This window comes from Hetaerina americana, unplaced genomic scaffold, assembly GCF_022747635.1.
Source record: "Hetaerina americana unplaced genomic scaffold, ioHetAmer1.1.p SCAF_11, whole genome shotgun sequence".
NCBI classification, from domain to species: domain Eukaryota; kingdom Metazoa; phylum Arthropoda; class Insecta; order Odonata; family Calopterygidae; genus Hetaerina; species Hetaerina americana.
In genome coordinates, this window is record NW_027286181.1 from 14,051,513 (window position 1) to 14,073,816 (window position 22,304).

The 22,304-nt window shown below is 35.4% G+C and overlaps 1 protein-coding gene across 4 annotated transcripts in view; it reads right to left on the reverse strand.

Annotated features, from left to right (window-relative positions):
• Positions 1 to 6,148: 6,148 nt before the first annotated feature.
• Positions 6,149 to 22,304, reverse strand: part of bel (ATP-dependent RNA helicase bel) — a 38,758-nt gene continuing 22,602 nt past the window's right edge. For 2 of the 4 annotated variants that reach the window (XM_071599424.1, XM_071599419.1), the window contains 7 exons: positions 22,000 to 22,144; positions 20,851 to 21,007; positions 20,243 to 20,439; positions 17,666 to 17,783; positions 16,341 to 16,509; positions 14,137 to 14,243; positions 6,149 to 11,732 (listed from right to left, as the gene is read on the reverse strand). In XM_071599424.1, the coding sequence (XP_071455525.1) occupies positions 11,635 to 11,732; positions 14,137 to 14,243; positions 16,341 to 16,509; positions 17,666 to 17,783; positions 20,243 to 20,439; positions 20,851 to 21,007; positions 22,000 to 22,144 (991 nt within the window). In that variant the 3' untranslated portion in view covers positions 6,149 to 11,634. The remainder of the gene's footprint in view (positions 11,733 to 14,136; positions 14,244 to 16,340; positions 16,510 to 17,665; positions 17,784 to 20,242; positions 20,440 to 20,850; positions 21,008 to 21,999; positions 22,145 to 22,304) is intronic. The other 2 variants (XM_071599420.1, XM_071599423.1) reach the window with 2 other exon arrangements.

The following is a 22,304-nucleotide window of genomic DNA, read 5'->3' on the forward strand; positions in this document are numbered from 1 at the left end:
CCCAAGGATAGCACAGTCCGTCGGATGGGACTCAGTTGACTCATCGCACTTCCGAGGCGGGATTGGCAATGCTGCTTCACCTCAACCGTCCCTCCCCCTCCCCTCTGACCCTCCATCCAACCCTCCCACCTCCGTCAGATGGGAAGTTAAACTGCGGACCCCTTGGCGCCTTCCGACAAGAGTAGGCTAATGCCGACGCCGGGTTTCTCTCCACCCTTCCTTCCCCATCCATCCTTAATGGCACAAATGATGGGTAGACGAGTGGCAGTTGAGTGGCAGTTGTCCGTCGCCTCTCAAAAAAAAACTACTACTACTATGAATGAAAATTTTATAGATCAACACCCACCACACAGTAAGAATATGCATAAGTACAATTAATGGTCTGTAGTGTTATGTTAGATTTTATAACAAGGGAAGACTGTTATCCTTTGGCCAACTAATGCATGGTCACCCTCAAATCTCGTTGATTTAATGAACTTTACACCAATTTCCACTCCCACCTCTAGCTCTTCTGGTGCATACCTCATAAGTTCCTCATTCTCTGCATTTATATAATGAAAAGAACAGGTGATGGGCAGCCCTGTCTCACTGCTCTACCTCACACTGGCCATCCAAACTCTTCATTCACTATCTGCACTTGTGCTGTCAGAGACACAACAGGTTCTCAGTATCATCTCTCCCTCCAGTCTGCTACTATCTTCCCCTGCATTAATTGACAATAATACTACAGTTACGCAGCCAAAATTCACCTAGGAATTCATTAAACCAATATCTCCCGTTTCCATTCTTTTCCTTCCTTTGTGACTTCATTACTGCTACAGCATCACTTGTACTCCTCTTTGTAAATTAAATCTTCCCCAAGTTATCATTTGCCCTATTTTACATTCTTTTGTTGATTATCCTAGGTATAAATTACCTTGGTTTTTTTATTTTGATTATGATGCAAAATTAAAGTTGTCATCCTAATCCTTGTTTACTGTTACCATTAATTTTAATGGGACAAGAATTAATACTAAACCAATTAAGTGTTTTGTTCAGATTCTTCCCTTATGTATACGCTGCAAATGATCCTTGAAAAAGGCTTCTTTCATGTTTGTCATAAACCTTGAGTAGTTTTGCAGGGCTGCTATCTCCACAGCCATGTCATAACTCTTTCTTTTCTTGCTAGCTTTAGCTTTATTTCTATTTCTCTAACTCACTATTAGATGTGAATGTCACAACTGTCCTGGACTACGTAATCTCTTTCTATATCTTAACTCAATGGCTTTACATCTTCACAGTGTAGTACACTGTGTATTTTCTCTGTGTTGCCTTATTGTTACTGATGCTGTGAATGGATTTTCCTTTCTTACTACCCGATAGTTCTCTCTCTTTCCTAAAAATCGCATCCATTTTACTCAGTCTCTGTTAACTGTAAATATCTTCATGCTGCTCTTTCCATGACTCTTTTTTTGTGCTATTAGTTTTGAATTTTAGTTGTTTATTTATGTCTTAGTATGTCTCTTTCCTAATTCTGTGCGAATTTTGTTTCCATTTTCACCTCTCATCTATCTTCCAAACCATCTCCTCTGTGATCCATGGCTTCCTATTCTTATCGCTTTATTTTTAGCTTTTTTGTCCCAAAGTTAAGGTATGTCCACCTATCTTCTACTGTACCCATTCCTTAGTTCACATTAAAGCTTCAACATACCACCAGATAATACTTTCCATTTTTATCTCATAGAATCTGGTATGGCACTTCATGATCACTAAATGTGTCAAACCTTTAATCTCAAGGAAGAAGATCCTAAGGCCAATAAAAATAATTACGAAGAACTCCTATACCGGTATTTCGGTCACCAGGTGACCATCAACGGGGAGAAAATCAAAGAGGGAACTTGAACTTGGAGGAAGAATGTGCACCAGGCACTGTCCAAAGTCAAGTGCTCCATTTTGTGTCAAACCTTAATGGCTTTAACTGATATCTCCTGGCATTTTCCATGAGGGTCTAAATCCATTTTGGCTGGCATTTCCCACATGTATCTACGAGGGTCATCCGGAAAGTAGTACCCGTTCGTGAAATAAAGACACAAAAGTAAATATTAACAAACATAAAAAATTTTATTTGAAAGAGGATACTTTAAACTACTTCTCAACATAATCTCCAAGCAAATTAAGGCATTTGTCATAACGTGTGACAAGTTTCTGTATTCCTGCTGCATAGTCCTTCGCCGCCAGCTCATTGAGATACGCGAGGGACCCATCTTGCACAAATTTTTGCATAATGCAGATGGTGTTTAACAATTTCATGAACAATTGTTCGAGAAACATTGGGAAAATGCTCACAGATGTCATCAATTGTGACGCGCCGATCGTTCCTCACGAATTCGTCAACTGAGCTCACCAGTTGGTCTGTAATGACAGACGGTCTCCCCGAACGCTCATCGTCGTGTGTGTTCCCCCTCCCCATGTTGAAGTTGCGACACCACCGCCGAACAGACGACTCGTCCATTACATTGTCTCCATACACCTCCTTTAATTGGCGATGAATATCACATGGGCGAACGTTTCTTGCATTGAGGAATTTAATCACTGCCCTCACTTCACAACTGGCGGCGTTCTCAATTTTTTTAAACATTGTAAACAATCACAGAAACAACACAGGTAATGCTAGCGTCACGCAACTTGGCTCAGAGAAGGCAGACAAGCCACTGAAGCTATCTGACCTCGTCCAGCGGCTACTCGCGTCGTCAGCACTTCATGCGGCACGAACGGGTACTACTTTCCGGATGACCCTCGTAGTATGTCTGTGGTGTTTAAAACCAGTGGTAATCATTTAATTTTTTTATCCTGCAAAACTTGACTGCTTTCTCCCCGCAGTTTTTCCTTTCTCACCTCCAGCTCTCCCTACACCTAACACTGCATTTCAATCCCTCATCACTGTCATTTGATTCCCTCAATGAACATCCACAATTATTTCCTCTAGCTGATCATATACACTGTTTATACCTTCCAAAGATTTCTTGTCAGTATGTAGACTTGAACGAGAACAAATTTTGTTTGCTCAGCTTTTACCTCTAGTGGTTTTATACCTCGTATTACATCAGCTAATGTGAAAACTGGACTTTCTTACAAGGGTTAGTAATTGACCAAATGGAAAAGTGTTGACTTTTTTCCTTCAAGGGTAACATGCACATATTGATAAAAGATTGAGCAAAAATTACATACTTGCACTGGTCAAGACCAATTTTGCCTCTGTCAATCATATCAACCAAATGACCAGGAGTAGCAACAAGCAGGTGACAGCCACGCTCTAGTTCACGAGCCTGCTCCATTACATTGGCACCACCATAGCTGTAAAAAAGATGGAGAGAAACCATACAGTGAAATCTTGTAAACATCTTTGAAGGAACAAGTGTAGGAATGTGTGTAACAAGGTTTATGTAAAATTGAGGTTGGGAAGGGAAAAAGATTTTCAAAGCATACATTGATGTTTTAATAATTGAATAACTCTCACAGGATTAATACAAAGAACATTAATGCTGGAAATTGCAAATTTGTAAATTAAATTTATATAAGTTATCAAAGTAAAAATTTTTAACAGCAACTGTTATTAATTATATAAATATTTGTATTTTGTTATCTATTTATCCACAATAAATTTAGAATTAAATAACTACTGCTATTTCATCATAAAGTATCTACACAAATACCAATGCACACAATCTGCTAACATTTTCAAAATCATTGAAGGCCATCATGGTGAAATTCATTCTCTTTTTCACTTGATGTAATACTGCAAGTATTTTTCAAAAGAGTTATTTCAAGCCTTAAATGTTGCCAAAATTCATGCCATCTTAGCTCTTCTGCAGATTGTAATTTATAGTTAAAAGCATTCACTTTCTTGTCATATCAAAAACACATGATTCATTGGAAATGACCTTAATGAACAGCTAAAGGCTATGCTTACCATGGTTTAACTTATTATTTTATATTTAAAAAAAAGGAAGCTCCTTTTGGAATTTTCCCTAATTATAAAATTGGGTATAACACAGTACAAATGACAATGTTACTTTTTCTTGGATTACAGGAATAATTTTTATGATTCATGTATTACTTGGGTTAAGATTTAATTCTTCATAACCTCAGAATAAGGTGGACTAACTTGATTATAATGAGATGCAGGGGATCGAAGACTTCTTCATTGTAATCTTTTATACCAAAAATAGAGTTGTTCCAAGGTAACTGGCTCACAAAGAACTATGGTCATTACATTGGTATCCAATGGCCAGTGGGAGACTAGCCTCTCAGGGCAAAATAAAAACCTATTGGAAACCAGGTGCTCACCAATCATCGAATCCTATCATAATTTACGTTTGTGCTTTTCCCCAAACGTCAACACATCCATAGCAGCCAGGACTTTTAGAAACAATAGTAGTCACTCACAGCTACTTACTCTAATACACATTTTCACTTAACATATGCAGGAGCAATAAAAAAATCAAGATAGGCTCAAGTTAAGAATTACATCCTTAAAATTTTGAATTAAGTTATCCTTAATTGGTTGTCAATTGTTATTGCCAGGAATATGGAAAGAGAGATGGATAGAAGAAGACAGGGGAGGGAAGTTCATACATGACCAGTACATTTCTAAGCCTGCTCATGCTACTACAGTTAAGCCTCAGCTAATTGACTTTGGTAAAGATTATCTTGTCATACCCATATGGATGTGATGCTGCTCATAAATTGCATAACATATTTCTAACTCCAGTTTATGCATAATAGAAAAGAGCTTTGAGGCGAAGACTCTCAGTAGCTCATCGGGGTATCTCCTTACTTAACCCTTTCCTTACAAGTGACAGTTTATTGCATTCCATGGTCACATTCCTGATTTTTAAGTTGATTTACCAAATAGCAGACAAGTTGGCAAACGATCTACTTGCCAAGTCATACCAACATCTTCTATAATAAATCTTATTAATTTGCAAGATCGGAGGGAAAATACCATCAAAATCTGTAAAATATTCAATTCCTATCCAATTAGCGAGGGAGCTCTGTAAGGCTAAATTGATATCGATCTTATTTTTGTTGTTAATCAATGACCTACCATCATTATATAAAAATGATCGTAGCATTAATGCCATAATATTTGCTGACAATTCAAACTATAATTTGACAGAAGTAGTTGAAGGTTTCTGGTTAAAATGCAAATGGTCTTGGACAGTGGTGGGGACTGGTGTTCACACAACAAATTTAAATGGCAGGACACAGGTCCTCACATTTAATCAAGCAATCTTGCAAGAGGGTATTAATATAAATTTTAACAACTAAAGATTTGGGTATCCAACATCAAGTTCTATGGTCTACTTAATCAACAAGCTGGTAGGTGGAATATTTATGTAAATCTGTTCCAAATTGCTTACTCTTTTGTTTCTGCATAACACCTTCTCTCTAGATGTATCCCATCTCTTGTATCATTCCATTTTTTCTTCATGGCATCATATGTGAGTGCTCTGGTTATAATGTTGTTTTCTTTATTTTAAAAAAAAGGTTATTAGATGAGTGCTGCTTCAAGGACACCATGTAGGCCCTTACTCCACAAATTTTATTTTCCTACTATTCCATCTATGTGAATATTTTCCGCAACCATCTTCATTTAAAGTAATATATCTTTCACGCAAATAGCAATATTCACTTTAAATCAACTATTAATCATTACAACACCCACAGATTCCACAATTTCAATTTGAAGTCCAATGGTTGTGGGTCTTAGAATTAGAAACACATAACCACTCATTGTAAAAAAGTGATAAAATGCAATTTAAAATTGATATTCTGGAAACTACTCCAGATTATTATTCATTGAACATTTTTTTCAGCATTCGAAGACTCTTATACGCATATAAGATTAAGGTCAGCAGACAAATTATTAATAAAAAACATTCTTGGGAGTAATTAAGAACAAGAAACAAAACCCATCTTCAACTGTCACCTTTTGAATTATTAATAGATTTTAACCTTTAAGTGTAAAATACAAAATTTTGTAAATTTCTTAAGAAAAGTCTCACACTAAGATTCGTAATAGAATAGGATTACCAGACATTCTGCAACTTAACCTGAATGAAGACGTTGGAGGTTGTGGTAGGGAAATATAAAAGAAAGATTCAACTTTTGTTTAAATTTTTATTTTCTGGCTTTTAGGACTTACATCTCTACAAAGAAACAAGGAAATTTTAAATGCAAGATTCATCATTATAATAGGAGTATTTTTGCCATCCCTAAGTCCACACATCATGCAAATAAGCCACTGATTTGCAGTTAAAGCTCTCTTTATTTCAATCATCTGTTACCGTTTTAGTTTGCAATACGACCAGAATACCAAGTAAAAATTTCTTAGAAATGTTACAGACATTTTTAAAAGATACATTATTCAATAATTTATAGAGCAAAACAACCTCCAAATTTCATATAAACAAGCAACTCCTGCTGCATCAAAATCAAATATCTCCGTCACCCTCAATGGAATTTAAAATTGTGTACATATACTCCTTAACACTGAAGTACCAAAAGTAGTTCATAATGTAAGCAGCTTATTATGGAACTCCAAATGTTACCCTCGCTCTCTAGTCTGTTAAAAATGGCCAGAATCCCTTTGTCTAGTTAAAGGAGAATCCGAAACACCCACTTAGCTGGAAGACCTTAAGACTCTTTGGTACATACTAAGCCAAAACTTTCTCCTGAGAATAAAAAAATTTATGCTTCTGAGTTGGACCAGTACTGCCAGTGCACTGTCATCATGGTATCACATTATGCACAGCCAATCAGGAATTGAGAGAATTCCCAACAAAATGTATTAAACAAAAGTACTTTACGGTTAGAGCACATATTGTAAGCTATTAATTATTAAATGATGAGTCTTTGGCATGATTTATGCAGCCGGAAATGAAATTAGATGCAAGAATGCAGCCCAACTAGGAAAACTCCAGCTTTTTTTTTCAAATCAAGATAAAATTATGACCTGCTGTCCATTTAAAAGAGACAGCTCAAAAGACCAAGTATTAATTAAAAACCGACCACTTTTCAATGGTAAATCAACAAAAATCTTCCAGCCATGCATAATACTCAATCACTCCAGTAAGCACTCCCACACAAATTATGCCACATTTAAAAAAAAAACAAGTCAAAGCAAACAGACTTGCGCTACTTTTGTATATCACAGGAAAAGCTTAAAAATCTTTAAATTCATCCATCTAACTCGTGCAATAGAAAGAAAATCACAAAAAAGGATTATAAAAATAATAAATTATATAAGTCTACAGAAATATTGCCTAACTGAATGAATCCATCAACCGACTATGACGCCCCTAGGATTGAAACCTGCTTAGTAATAATAATCCCAATTAAAAAATCCTTCATGACTGTCATTTTTTTATTCAAATACCCTCGCGTACGTACAATGGATTGTGAGCTTTTTGCAACCCCGACAAACTACTGGGGAAATTTCACCGTCCAGAAATATTAGCTACCAAAGTAATGATGACATTGATACTTTTACTGTGGAAGGTAGGAGGATTAATGAATCCAGTGAATTTGGAAGCCTGGAATGATAATTAAACCTGACTAAACTCTAGACCCTGTTAAGTATTTCCATTTGAAAATGTGCGTGGTCCTCTGTAAGAGGTAAAGGAAACAATCCAATACTAGCAGTTTACCACCACCAACGTAGGTGGTAAAATATTAACATTTCTGAGACACTGTAGCATTTAATCAACTGCCAATACAATTTTCAGGTACAGTCTGAGGGGCTAACTTTTCCAACGAAATCAGAATTTTATGTTAACAATTCTGGATGTGTCACAAAACCTAAGATTTCTCATTTTAATAATTTCATTATAGACTACAGACATGGAAACAATACACAAGACAAGACTAAAAACAATTTTTTTAAATGGTACTGAGAGACAAAAAAAAAAGAGAATCTGAAAAATTATAATGCTGCTGACAAAAAGGCAATCTTCATACTCTTTTTAAATAATGACATGAATAACTCATGATGAACTGTTGATACTTGAACAAAATATGATGGAAACGGCAATGATTGAATGTTTTGATAAGCCAGATCTATTGAATAAAATAACAATATGTCAGCCCTTAACCATTTGATATCACAGATCCAGAACCACATGCACTCACACAGACACACGATAGCTTGCAGCAGCAAAAAATGAAGGTGAGTAAAGATCATCTCGATTTGCAGCTTATTTCTCCCAATAAACACCTTGATGTACAAATGGCAACATCCAAGTAATCACCATTATTATGTAAAAGAATTTGAGGCTCAACATCGTATTCAAACTCGACATTTCAGAGCACGGTATTCAGATGAATAGAGAGAGCTCCCAGTAAAACTGCAAATACACTTCAAATATATTTTTATGTTTATATATATATATAACTGCAACGTGTTTCAATAAAAAATTTCAGCATTCTTTGAGCCATTTTTTTTACAGGTTTTAAATACCTTAAGTTTATGTAAAACAATGACCCAGGTATCAAGTTTCATGTGATTTCAGACTTCCACTTTTCTGCCACAGCAGAGGTAATCATGTAACAACCTCCTCCTATCACGTTAATTACCATAATCGCTCCAGACACACAACTTGTACACTACACAAAAATCACACGCTTGCACATAAATACACTGATCGTGGACACATTCACACCTGTTCCATCGTTTCAATTGAGGCTCAAAAAATACTGATACACAGAAAATTCCCCCTCGTTTCTATCAGAGAAGGAACATTATAAAAGAACTTAACACACATGATGGCAGTATTATTAATGGCAACCCACGACCCCACGTGCCGTCAAATGTTCTACACGAAGAATCACAATCGAAGAGGCATCCAATTCTTCGTCTAAGTTCCATGCCCGGTAGGCTTTTAAACAAAGAGGGCAAACATCTCCACTGTGGGAAGTTGCACTTGGCATGAGGATGAATATGGGAATGTCTTTTTCATCATCTTTTAGCCTTTTTTTTTCTCCCGCCTCCTTTAACGAGGGAGAAACCGTGAGAGTTACGCAATGACCCTCACTTTCTGCCAGCACCCATTACCATCATTACGTAGGGTCGAATGGGGGCGATACTGCCTTGGCCAACAGGGACGGCAAAAGTGTGCATTTTCTTAAGGATACACTGTAGGAATCAAAACTACACTTCATGCAAATATGGCTCTAGGGTTTTTTTCTTGAGGTTAAATAGATATATTATAATTATAATAATTATCATTCTTTGTTTCTATGTTATGTCCCCGACTGCTTTCTTACACAATGAAACTAAGTCACGTTTTGTGAAATCTTTCCATACATCTTCAAATAATGATACCCCCATGATACATGCTTTTTCGAAAAAAAAAAGGAATTTCATTCAAGGCCTCAAAAAGCTTGTTTTTTCTCTTTCTACAAATATTTTTGGACAAGGAGTAAAATGGGTTGGGGGTTTATACCCAAGAGAATAAATAAACCTCATATGCATCATAATGAAGAACAAGACTTATGTTCCACATGATTACAGGGCAATGCAAATACTGACAACCTGACCAGCAGGAGTTATAAAACTAATGCAATGATTTCACTCTATATTACACCTACCCGCCGATTTGTAGTTTTAGGAGCAACACTAGTTGTACGCTCAACCATACCTTGTTTCCACAACTGATGAAAGTTCTCCACACCCCCATGCATAATATTATATTCATAGAAAAACACCTGCTATCCTTTGTACTTCGATTCAAATGAACTGGAATGACATTTCCGGCTCCATTCGTGGCAATTATCAATCAAGAGTTTGTAGAAACACTTTCCATGTTGCATGCAACTCCCGAGTTGTCTCGTCTGTGTGTGTCAGCATTGCTGAGGTCCTGGAGCACACTGTACCCTCACTCAACAGTCCTAGCTCAAAGTCAGTGAATTGCTCTCGTTTTAATTAAGTGGCAGGTCGCCAGGCGAAATCATTCAGCCAAGTGCTTCCCATGTAAAAAAGCCAGCACTCAGTGCCTGATTTACTATGTACGAACATTTCCACAAAGACAGTCAGGGACATGAAATACCAAGGTGAAATTAAAACAAATAAGAAGAGATTAAAAAAAAAACAAGGCTAAACTCTATCGTACACACCTTACAGAGGTGTAAATTAGTACTTAGGAATATAGAACACCAAGTAACAGATGCAACAGCTCCATATTCTCTTTCAAAGGTTCATGGACCAAGTGGCCATTCCTGGAACTTTTTCAACAAGCAGCTCATCAATATATGCAATGCACAATTAAGCATGAATTAAAAACATATGACTCCTAAACATACCAATTCAATTCCACATCTTACTTACTAATATAAATTGAATGAGGCTGTTAATGGTCCTTAATAACTGCAAAGTTGTCTCGTATCATTGAAGTGGCATATTTTTTTTCCATTAGAATCGCCACTAAGTAATACCCAAAATGGAGAAGAAAGACTTCACCTCTTTTATGCTCACGTATAAAGCAGCACATATCATCATCATCATCTTTCATGGCGACACTGTCGATTAAGAAAATACGTTTTTCTCGAGATGTTTCCCAATTACGTGGCTAATGCATTTGCATACAATGCAAAGAATTGGGCTGTCATTGGAGATTCTACATGGACAGTAAATAATTTTTTATTGCACTTATGAATCTCGTAAGTGTAGAAGAAGAGCAATTAAAGAACATATGGTTAAGCATCCCATCTACTGTATTCCCCATGAATTTTTGTGGCCATTTTCAAATGCTCCGCCAGTGTACACCCATCTTTTTTATATCTATGTATTTAAGCCATCAATTAATTTAGATTGTTGTAGAACTACAGGAATGATTCGTGGCATGACTACTGTTTCAAAATACTCTATTGTCACGATTCAATTTTTCATTAGAAATGAGCTGCTGCAAGAACTAATATCTCTTCTATGGAAAACAACTCCATTAATTTAAGTCAAACCCTTACTAGCTTAACACAGTAAAAAAGCAAACATTTCTTTTTGATGAGTCCTGATTTTTTTCATCATTTTAAAATTGATTAAACAAGAACTGATAGTATGTGAACTATTCTGGGAAACCACATTAATACTACTTAATTATTAGAAGGGATAATATAAATCTGTAGTTGAGATTTTTTTCCAAGAAGAAATGCACTCATAAAAAAGGGACAGTTTCTATTTCATTAAATTTTCAGTTGTAGAGTTTAACATACTAAGGTCGGTAGGGAAACAGAATGCGAAATGACAAGAGCAAAATTCAAAGCCATTTTTTTTTCAAAGCTGCAATTTGTTGGAGGAATGGTTATTTGAAGTGACTTTTTTCTAACATTTTTTTTCTTCAGCAAATTTGAGGAGGAAAGAGAGCCAAAGGCATTAAATAGGTGTACACAACCACCCATGCATATTGGCTTAACTGTCACAAGACCGAAAGCAGAACTATTACACCTCCAACACCATTACTTTTCATCCTCTTTGAATCTTCCACCAACCTCAGTTACATAGAGGATTATTTGGCAAGATTCCCATCCTTTCCCTTTTATCTATCAACGCAAAACACTCAATGAGGATGCAGCAGAGGTTGCGGTTAAAACCAAGAGGCTCTAACTGCCCCACCAATCAGGTCCTTGGTTGTGGGAATTGTTGTATGACCCACCATACCCGCTTCCTCCACCATAAAATCCACCTGAAAGCATAAGACCTTTAACAAATAGTGTAGATATCATGGATCCCATCAGAATTAAATCTGAGACCCTTGGGCAAAGAGCCAAAACCCCACAAATAAATCAAAATGAGATAGCCAAATAATAAAAAAACAAGCCAAGTATATTGCAGTTAATTTCCTGGAATCATTTTTTTCTCAAAAAATACAGCAAAACCTCTTCAAGTTTGCATATTATGTTTATTTAACCAGCAAAGTGAGATGAAATTGTCATTAAATTAATGTCCGAGATTTCATGAGAACTCATTAAGTCGTTTTTTTTGAATTAGCAAACTCAAATTACCATATTTTCCCATCGATCACGCATGAAATACCTATACAAAAATGTTCATATGATCGAAAAGAATGATAATGGGCATTAGGTAAAATGAAAATTGAAAAAAATCCAAGCATTAACATACCTATGCCCACAATTATTTAAAGTAGTGTCTCACAAGAATAAATTAGTCTGGAAGCATGCCTTTCTAATTGTTATTTATTACATACAGATCTGCTACTGTTACGGTTATCTCATAAATCCATGAGAAAAAGAAGATCTATACCTCATTTATTCTAATACGTAATACTTCTTTATTTTAATATATAGTACTTCACGTATGCATAGACTACGTCGTATAATATACACGTATGTATAAATATATGATAGGATAGGTACATCAATCGAATTGAATTGAGTGCCAATACTAACAAAGCAAAGCATAGCAAACAAACCAAGAAAATTCCATTTAATTCATTCTCTTATTCTTTTTATATTTGATTTGCTGAGAGTTAAATTACATGGCAAATCAAAGGGGATAGAAAACTAAGCCTCGTTTTGACAAACGAATCATAGCAAAAAAGCAATAAGGCGGCATATTGTGTTGGCCAGGGAATATTGTTTAATTTCTGATACTTCTGTAGTTCGCAATAAATTTCAACTACCTATACAAATTCATGATAACTACAAAGTTCTGGATGCCAGTTATCGATGGGAAAATACAGTAATTTTAATTTCAAGTTTGTGATTAGCGCCTCATCAAAAATTCAATGGAGTTTTCAAAAACAACTCAAGGATATGGAAAAATATTGCAATCACTAACTTCAAACAATTGCGGCAATAAATGCTGCTCTGGTGAAGCTAACTGACTAATCTGAAATTTTCTTTCTGAATTGTCTTTTATAACTACAATGCACATTCCAAAAATCAATTTTCATTATTAATTTACGAACAATATGTATTTAAGGCTTTAATTGTAAAAGTTCACTGATTTGACAGAAAAACATCTCAGATTCTCCTAACTTTGAAAAATAATTATAGAGGTTTTACTGTAATTATTTATAATTTTCATCATGGGGAAGTTGTGCCTCCTTGCCGGGGGGCCTCCAGTACACATTCCATTTAAGAAAGTCAATGTTTCAAAGAGATTATCAGAATATATCAGTTCACTGCAGGTAAAAAAAACCAACGACAAAAGAGTGCATCACAAGGATTGTTGACTTATTACTAAAACTAACACAACTTGAGGAATGAAAACTTACTAGTTACAATTTTCCTTGGTAAGATCGAATGAGAATAATAGTAGCTTTAGTTTCTGACTAAGCAAATTCAAATTTTGACAAGACTTTAAGCATCATTGAACAAGATCCAGGTCTTCCCAAACATTCATAGAACACTGGTTAAGTCCCAATGACTTTCAAATTATTGAGGGGAATATTATCCAGTAAACTGCATGAAATATGTAAAGCGAACCAAAAAGAAAAAACAGAAGTGCAATGGAAATGAGGAATGCGATTACAAAAGACACATAAGCCTCAACCATAATAATAATGACAATTACAAAGAAAAAATTAACTATGGGAAATACAAAAGGATTAAATAGGCTTGACTTAATTTCTACGACCCTAATTACTAGACATAGAGCAATCTGGAAGGAAGTTCTGATTTAATTGTAAAAATTCATCACCCTTGTCAAACATTTAATAAACATAGCCCACAAAGGTGATCTCTATCCACCAGTTTAACTAAAGAGCAAGATAAGCAACAAAGTTGAACGCACTTCAGCAGTGTTCTTTAAAAGAAGTTGTGATGCATCGAAAATTGGTTCACATATTTCCTTATCCCATCCTGGAACAATCATTATTATCTATCACATATAAAACTTAATGTTAAGTTTATCAATTAATTGAAATTCATTTGATCCGAATACTTGAATGATTTTTATTCAATTGCAAAAAACTGAAGTAATATACCAAAATTGGAAAAGGAATATCAGGAATTTTTCAATGGGTCCTGAAAATTATGCACTCAAATATGCGACCACTAAGTTCACAATAATCCACAGTTGCTCTCCAAGTACATACATGTAACACTTAAAACAAAATGATTTCTCAAAACAATAATTACCAGCATGTCCGCCATAACCGCCATATCCACTGGATCTACCACCAGCACTTGACATACCACCACGACTCATTTGACGATAATCTCTGGCTCCAAAACCTCCACTGAACCTGGAGTGACATTAAATGCAACTTGCATTAACTAATCGTTCAATCAAGATGCCTTGACACCAAAAATACCCTCTCTTTTTAAAGTTAAATGCAACACAAACTTAAAATTAACTCTAATTAAAAGGAAAACATTCACGTGGAGAAGTGGATTCTGAATATATGCACCATCAGTTAATCAGGGCAGTCATTTTTTACTAGGGAAACATCTCTGAAATCAGAACTAAGGTATAAAATATAGCTTCAGTGTTACCTGCTTGATAGAATAGATACTTTAAATAGTTTTAGTAATTCAGGGAACACATGCAACATTTTTTCACACTTTTAAAACATGAGCATAAATGACACAGAAGAGAAATGAAGAAATTACATAAATAGCAATAGATACATGTTCTGATTTTTTTCAAAAAGAGATAAAAGAATTCAACAAGGCATGTTGAGTAAATTGCTCTGTATTAATCTAAAGGTTTAAAGTATATTTAGAGATGTTACATTAATTAAATATTTAAACAAAAAACAGATTCCCATTAATATATGGCACATTTTAAAATTACAGAGAATTTATCCAATACGATGGTAAAAATGAAGATTTTAAGAATGAGTGGGCATTATTGATTGCCAAGGAAAACTAAAGTAATTCATGGAGAGTAATGCTTAATATGATTAAGCTCTTATTATCATTTAAGCTGCTTTTGCCCATTAAAATCATGCCAACTATGCATGTATGTACACATAATTGACATACATGGCCTGTGACATACTCATTTTTCAGCATGGAGAATTTAAGCGAACAGCACACCCTCGTGAAATTTTGCTTCCCCTTGGGTATAATGCAGCAGAAACTGTTGTGATGTTAACAACAGCTAACAAGGATTATGCTACGCAAAAAACCCAAATTATACCAATGGTTTTCTAGTTTCAAAGAAGATGAAATGTTACTTTCTGACTAACCTCATTCAGACATTCTGTCAACTTTGAGAATTGACAAAAATGTTGAAAAAGTTCACGCAATTGCTTGAGGACCGACGACAGACTTCTAAAAGAGAATCTCAAGTGATTTGAAATGACATGGGGCTCATTTCAGCAAATTTTGTCGGAAGATTTGAAGAAGAGAAGGGCCACAGCAAAATTTGGGTCTTGGGTCCTGACTGAACAGCAAAAAGGAATTGAATTGATATTTGCCATTCATTGAAAGACCATCTCCAAACCAGATTTCTTCCTCGAGGTCAATACTGTTGAAGAATCATGGTACTATGGTTATGACTCCAAAACCAAACAAGAGTCAAGCCAGTTGAACACTTCATTGTCCCCTCACCCAAAAAAAAAAGCTTGTCAAAGTCAAAAATCAAACCTCAATACGATGCTCATTAGTTTTTTTGATGTGAGAGGGATAGTGCATTCTGAATTTGTCCCACCCATTCCGACTTCAGAAAACAGACTGTTTAGAGGTTTTAAGAATATTGCATAACAGTGTGTGACTAAAAAGATAAAAGAGAGACGAAGGACTTGTTTTTTCCACCATGATAATGCACCTGCTCAGACAGCCATTTCAGTTTTTAGTCAAAAACAAAACGACTCCCTTGCCCCACCTGCCCTAGCTTCATGCGATTTCTTTATGTTTTTGCAACTGAAGAGAGACATGAAAGGTCAACGTTTGGATGATGTGGAGTGATAAAAAAAATTGGCAGGAGTTGTTAGGAATCACACCACACAAGTTTGAAAAATGTTGCCAGGAATGGAATTAAAGATTGGACAAATGTATTTAGTAAAATGGAGAGTACTTTGAAGGTGATAAGGATGTTTTGTAAAACATTAAATACATCGCTTAAAAGAAAATAATTCCATTATCTTGCCTCAATGATAAAGTTTCCATACTGTACAAAACTATACTCCGTATCAAAGTTTTTACTTATCTTTTCTTAATGTCCTTACCCAACATCTCTGCCATCTAACTCCCGCCTCTAACTTATGAAAGTTATGTTGTCTAAGGCAATTTATCCATCATTTTGGTCGCATTTAACCATACTTGTACATAACACTTCCTTGATATAAAAATCATTAAAACTATTAATTGAATGATAGCACAAATTTTTCTCCCACCTCTTTTGGCCACTTCCACCACCTCCACGAGGCCTTCCAGAGGAATGCTGCATTTCCCTCGACATATTCTCCAGCCAACCAGGAACTTCTTGCTTGGTCTCCGTCAATAGGTCAACAAGCGACTGTACCAAATTGCGGTTCTTCTCATTGAAAAAGGAAGTGGCAAGTCCTGCAATAGAGTTTACATTGATTAATACTCCTTTCCATTGCAGTAGAGAATTGATTTCAAAATTATTTGCAATGTATGTAAGATGAATGTAACATCAGGTTGAGATGCTCTGCAGATAGTACTGCAGTGACAAACTCTAGAGACCTGATGATGATTTGCTTTACTCTTTTCTGCTGACCTTCAAAAGCATAGAAGCTTGAGAAGGTGGATGTAAAGAGAAGTTTTGACTACATGAAAAAGTTAATTCTTAACATTTCCACACCACAGCAAATTGTGGATAAACAATTTTGTGCACTGTGTTTTAGTAAAAAAATACATGTTTAAATTTCTTTCCAATTCATACTGCATAAGTTTAGTTTAGTGAATCAAATATTACCAATCCTGTTGAGAATTGAACTGCAAATTAGACACATTGCCAATTATCAAAAGCTATTAACTTGAAACTTTTGGTTGGAAACTACTGCCACATCTAACTGAAAATACCAGTCATAGTAATTGGCGACAAACTGAAAAAGATTTACTAAAAATTTGCTACCATGTCCAAGTTTTAATTTTGGCACATTTTCATTAAATTTATTCTGAATATTCAATCATAATTTTATCAACACATTAAATAAGAATTTAGTCTTTAAATTTTTATTTTTCTAGAATATTAATACAAACAGAACCTACATAACTTCAGCCTATCAAAAGTACGTTAACTATGTTAAGTGAATAAGTGAGCCCTACACAGAGCCTTTTGCAATTATGCGAGTTTACAGAGGAACTATCAATTGACCTGATACTTCACATAATAATTATGAGGCTGTTTTATGATAATCTTGACGCTTTTGATTTTTCATGAGTTTTCAGCAAGGCATTCCATGAATTCCCAAAATGACTTGTTATAACACCCAAACAACATGGTTTATTATTTCACTTCAGAATTTAATATATTTATTAAGCTTTTTTTTTAGCTGTACATGATAATGCTCAGGTAACCATACTTTTTCAACAATACAACCATGCAGGCTATTAAAAAACGAAGTGTATGGCTGGGCTATTCAGCCAGTAAATTGTGTATGGGATAATGTGTGCATTAGATTATGACATTATTATCAACAATACACAATTACATTTTATACATATTTATATTAAAATAAAAATATTTAATTACCAAGATTTCCCATCCTTCCTGTACGTCCAATACGATGAACATATTCCTCAATATCAGATGGTAGATCAAAATTAATAACATGCTTCACATGAGGGATGTCTAAACCACGAGCTGCAACCTGTTATGAGAAGAACAACCAATTACACAATGTTAAACAAAAATATCAATGCATATAAAATATACCTAGGGTAACAGCCATTGCTCAAAAAAATTAAAAAATCAAGGGCAATAGGTATGGGATAAGATTCAATGTAAGCAAAACAATAATATTGAAGTAGTCAAGAAAGAGAAAGGCTACCTTTATGATTACAATAAGTCGTCAAAAAAGTAGAGCAGTTTGGCCAGTGTTTTGAACTAAGACAGGAAAAGCAGTAGTGACAAAAGAAATGAGAGGCTTTTACAAAGTAAGAGAAAAGAGTAGCGAAAACTTTAATGTCAGTTTTGAGGAGAATGGAAAAGGTGAAATGGGTAGAAAGGAAACAATATGAAGAGCAACTAGGTATGGTAAGAGGGAAGGAGAGGGGTTTATTTATATAAATCAAAAAGGATGAAGGATAAAGGTGAATGAAGAGTATTTTGATTTGCAATGAGACACTGAAATCTGTGATAAGAGGGAATCAAGCCACTAAGAGGCAACAAAGCAAATCTTAAATGAAAAAATAAAGGTGATTTCATTTTATTATTTACACATGCAATCCACTAAACCTCTCTCAATTCTGGATTGGAAAAAACTTGACATCATAAATCAATGTTTTCAATTCAATATAATCTATGCAATTCTTTTTTCTTATGCTATCTTTTACTCAACACACGATGTATAAGTTGCTTCTTGCATCTTGGGCATGATGCATTAATTACTTGATAGCACTCGTGGTGGAATATGCTTATAATGCACATGTATTGAATATCAAAACAACAAACGGCTACACATTTCTATCCTAAGTTGAAAGGAAAAAATCATATTCCATTTCTTTACTTCCAAAGTTTATACATTAATGAATTATTTTCAACCAAAAATGATAGAAAAAAATTGCTTTACACAGTTAAAAATTGTGATAAGTTATGGGATACATATTTTAAAAAAACTGCAGAAAATAAAAAAGAACCCTGAATCATGCAATCAACTAAGTGAAAACAATTTTAATGTAGCATAGGCATGCTATGCAGTGCCAGATGAATTAATAGCATACTGTAAGCAGATTGGAGGATTTCTTTTTGATAGAAATAACGAAGGAGCCAATCCTAGTCAATGCTGAAAAGGAAGTTTGATTCACTACACAATTTTCAACTCAAGCTAGAGCGAACAATGGAAAAGACATATTCCATTCAAAAATGAACCTATTTCAATATCTCATTGGACAACGTTAATGGCACTGATTTTGTGAACTTAAGATTGTTGTACAGGGTTCGCCCGGAAAATAAGTGTACTGAGCTCAGGGAAAAAAATTTATTACACTTTTACATATCTTAAGCTAATATTCCTTAAAATAGGACCCTTGTGAGTCGATACACTTGTTCCAGCGGCGTTCCCATTCCTGGAACGCTCCCGCGAAGGCATCATCGGGAACCTCTCGAAGAGACATCGTCACGGCCTCTTTGACGGCATCCAAAGTACCGTATCGCGTTCCTTTCAAACTCCTCTTTATCTTCGGGAACAACAACATTCTCTAAAAAATGTGGATCATTTTTGCAGTGATCCGCAAGTTGTGTCGCGATTTCCAAACGATTGAGTCTTTGATCATCACTGAGCGCTTTCGGCACCAACTTTGCACAAATTTTTCGCATCTGTAATTGCTCCCTAATAATCTCGTGCACTATTGTTTTTGGCACATTACACTGCTCTGCTATCATCCGAACACTAAGACGACGATCAGAGTTCAGTACATCGCGAAATTTTCGCACATTTTTGTCGGTGTCGTTGATGGGCGTCCAGGCCGTGGTTCGTCGTCGACCTCTTCTCTGCCCTCCACGAACATCTTGTGCCACCGAAAGATCATGTTTCTGGACATGGCTGACTCCCCGTAAGCCTGGTTAATCATACTGACAGTTTCGGTAGACGATTTCCCAAGCTTTACCGCAAATTTGATGGAATAACGCTGCTCCAAAAACTTCGGCATTGCGTTCCGTGACATGGGTTGAGCGTGGAGGTTCGCGTTAATAGAGCTCCTCACTACACCACAGCTCAGAGCCGACTGCCTTTTTCAGCGTCGCTTGCCAACATACCCCCCTCCAATCGCAGCCCATCAGAGCGGTGCTGGGCGCGCCTGGAGCGGCGGGAAAAAATCAGTACACTTATTTTCCAGACGAACCCTGTACAGATGTCTCCTGCTCAGGGACAAGCCCAGTCATTTAATTTCATATTTTTTACACACCACTTATTCAAGCCTGAAAGTTCTTCCTTAATAACATTACCTTAAAAATTTAATTACATCCTGTCAGTTCAAGCAGAATTGAATCTCAAAAGATTGCAAAATGTTTTCAAACAGCTGGTTTGGAACATCATCTTTAGAGGGATACTATCCAACAGGAGAAAGAGAATCTCAGAGGGTCTTTTGCAAAAAACGAAATGGAACTCACAGCAGTGGCAACCAATATTGGCTTGGACCCAGTACGGAAGCTGCGGAGAGCATCCTCACGTTCCCTCTGTGAGCGATCTCCATGGATAGATGTCACAGGATACTGGTGATGGTGGAGAAATTCATCCAGTTGGTCAGCACCTTTCTTGGTCTCCACAAAAACCAGAGTCAAGGAATCTTCGGCTGTACAGGACATAACTTTAAGAAGTGAAAACACATAAACAACACAAATTCAAACCCTTTAACTTAAACAGCTAGTAAAACTATAAAAAAGCTTTGAATTGTAATGCAAATCATTGAGTAGACACTTCCTCTTGTGGGTGAAAGACCAGTAGGAATAATTAAGAATTTTAATCAATAATTATTCACATTATTTATGCCTGATGGACACACTTTCCATGAGGATTTATATGCCCACATCACTACTGCTGTTTCAAAGGTTTTTTCCAGTTTAAACTTGCCAAGGCTTACTTTGGATTTGGTGCATTTTAAGTCCTTTAACTATTTTTATTTCCAAAATAGCCAAAAAACTAAAAATGAAATATTTTGCCACGTTGTGACAGGCACACATAATAATACATCAACCAAAACATGAATAAAATGACTCACACTCCTCATTACTATTGGTGCTAAGGAGATCAAGAAGGAAAGAGCGTTTTTCTTCTTCATCCACCCAAACAATTTTCTGGGTGATATTCTCAGAAGTGGATCCAACACGGCCCACAGCCAAGAAGATGTAGTTATCCAAAAATTCTCGAGCCAACATCTACAGAAAAATGAATACACAAGTTTTTTTAGAACATTAGAAAGAAATTAAAATGCATACACTCAGATTTAAGTTAGTGCAGATATAAATTTTAGTATTTAATATTTCACTCCCTGGGTGACCCTTAAAATAATATTTGAGTATTCCTTCATTTTTCAAGAACCTCTAAAAAAATACTATAACGTGACATAACATTAACATTCAAAAGCACAAAATTTCACGAATTATATTTTTAAAACTTATTTATTACAGACCACAAGCCATTGTCTCCTTTAAAAGATTTAACCTAATAGTCTGAAGAAGCATTACTCATTATAGAAGGGGTAGCAAAAAGTTCAAAGTCTTAAAATTAATGCTTGAAAATTACAACAATCATTACTGTCATTTAAAAACAGTTAACAGCTTGGAAAAAATATATCAATAGAAATGTATGTAAGAAATTATGATGCAATAGTACACGAATTATAAGATGTTAAATTATACGTAAGAAAAATTAATATTATATTCATCATAATGTTTGATGGATATTGGAGTCAAAATTGTTGCAGCTGAAAAAAATCACGAAAAAATGTAGCTTGAGAAGTCACACTTGCAAAATATATTTTTTTTGCAAAATGTTCGCTACCCAAGTCATTGCTATACTCTTTTATGCTGACCTCCGAGATCATTAATCATCAAGAAGGTGGATGAAAAGAGATTCACAATCCCACACACGGAATTTAATAAATAAAAAAAATGCAAGATGTTACGAAACATTTTAATCACATTTCTTCAACCCTGGAGAAACCAAGTGCAATGGACTTCAGTTTTTGGTGCAAGCCATTTGGTTAAAATCTTACAGCCTTGAAACAATCAAAAACTTTTTTTTTAATGCACAATATAACTTGAAATTGTGATTACTTGACAATTGGCACGAAGAATTTACCCTTGAGGAGTTAGGAGCAAGGCTGCATTAACCTTCAAATATTAATTAATTTTTTCAAGTAACCTACCTGAATTTCTTTTGGAAATGTAGCTGAGAACATAAGGGTTTGACGGTCCCCTGTGGCAGGCATAGTGTCTTTCTGCACAATGCGGCGAATTTGAGGTTCAAACCCCATATCCAACATACGATCAGCCTCATCAAGTACTAAAAATCTGAAAAATAATTACATACGTACATTTTAGCATGGTGGTGCTTGGAAATATATTAGATAACAATTAATATGGGAGGGTTTAGTAGTCTTTTTCAATATACTATCATTGTTTCTCAAATACATTTTAGTTTATTTTCATTTCTTTCCAAGAAAAATTCAGC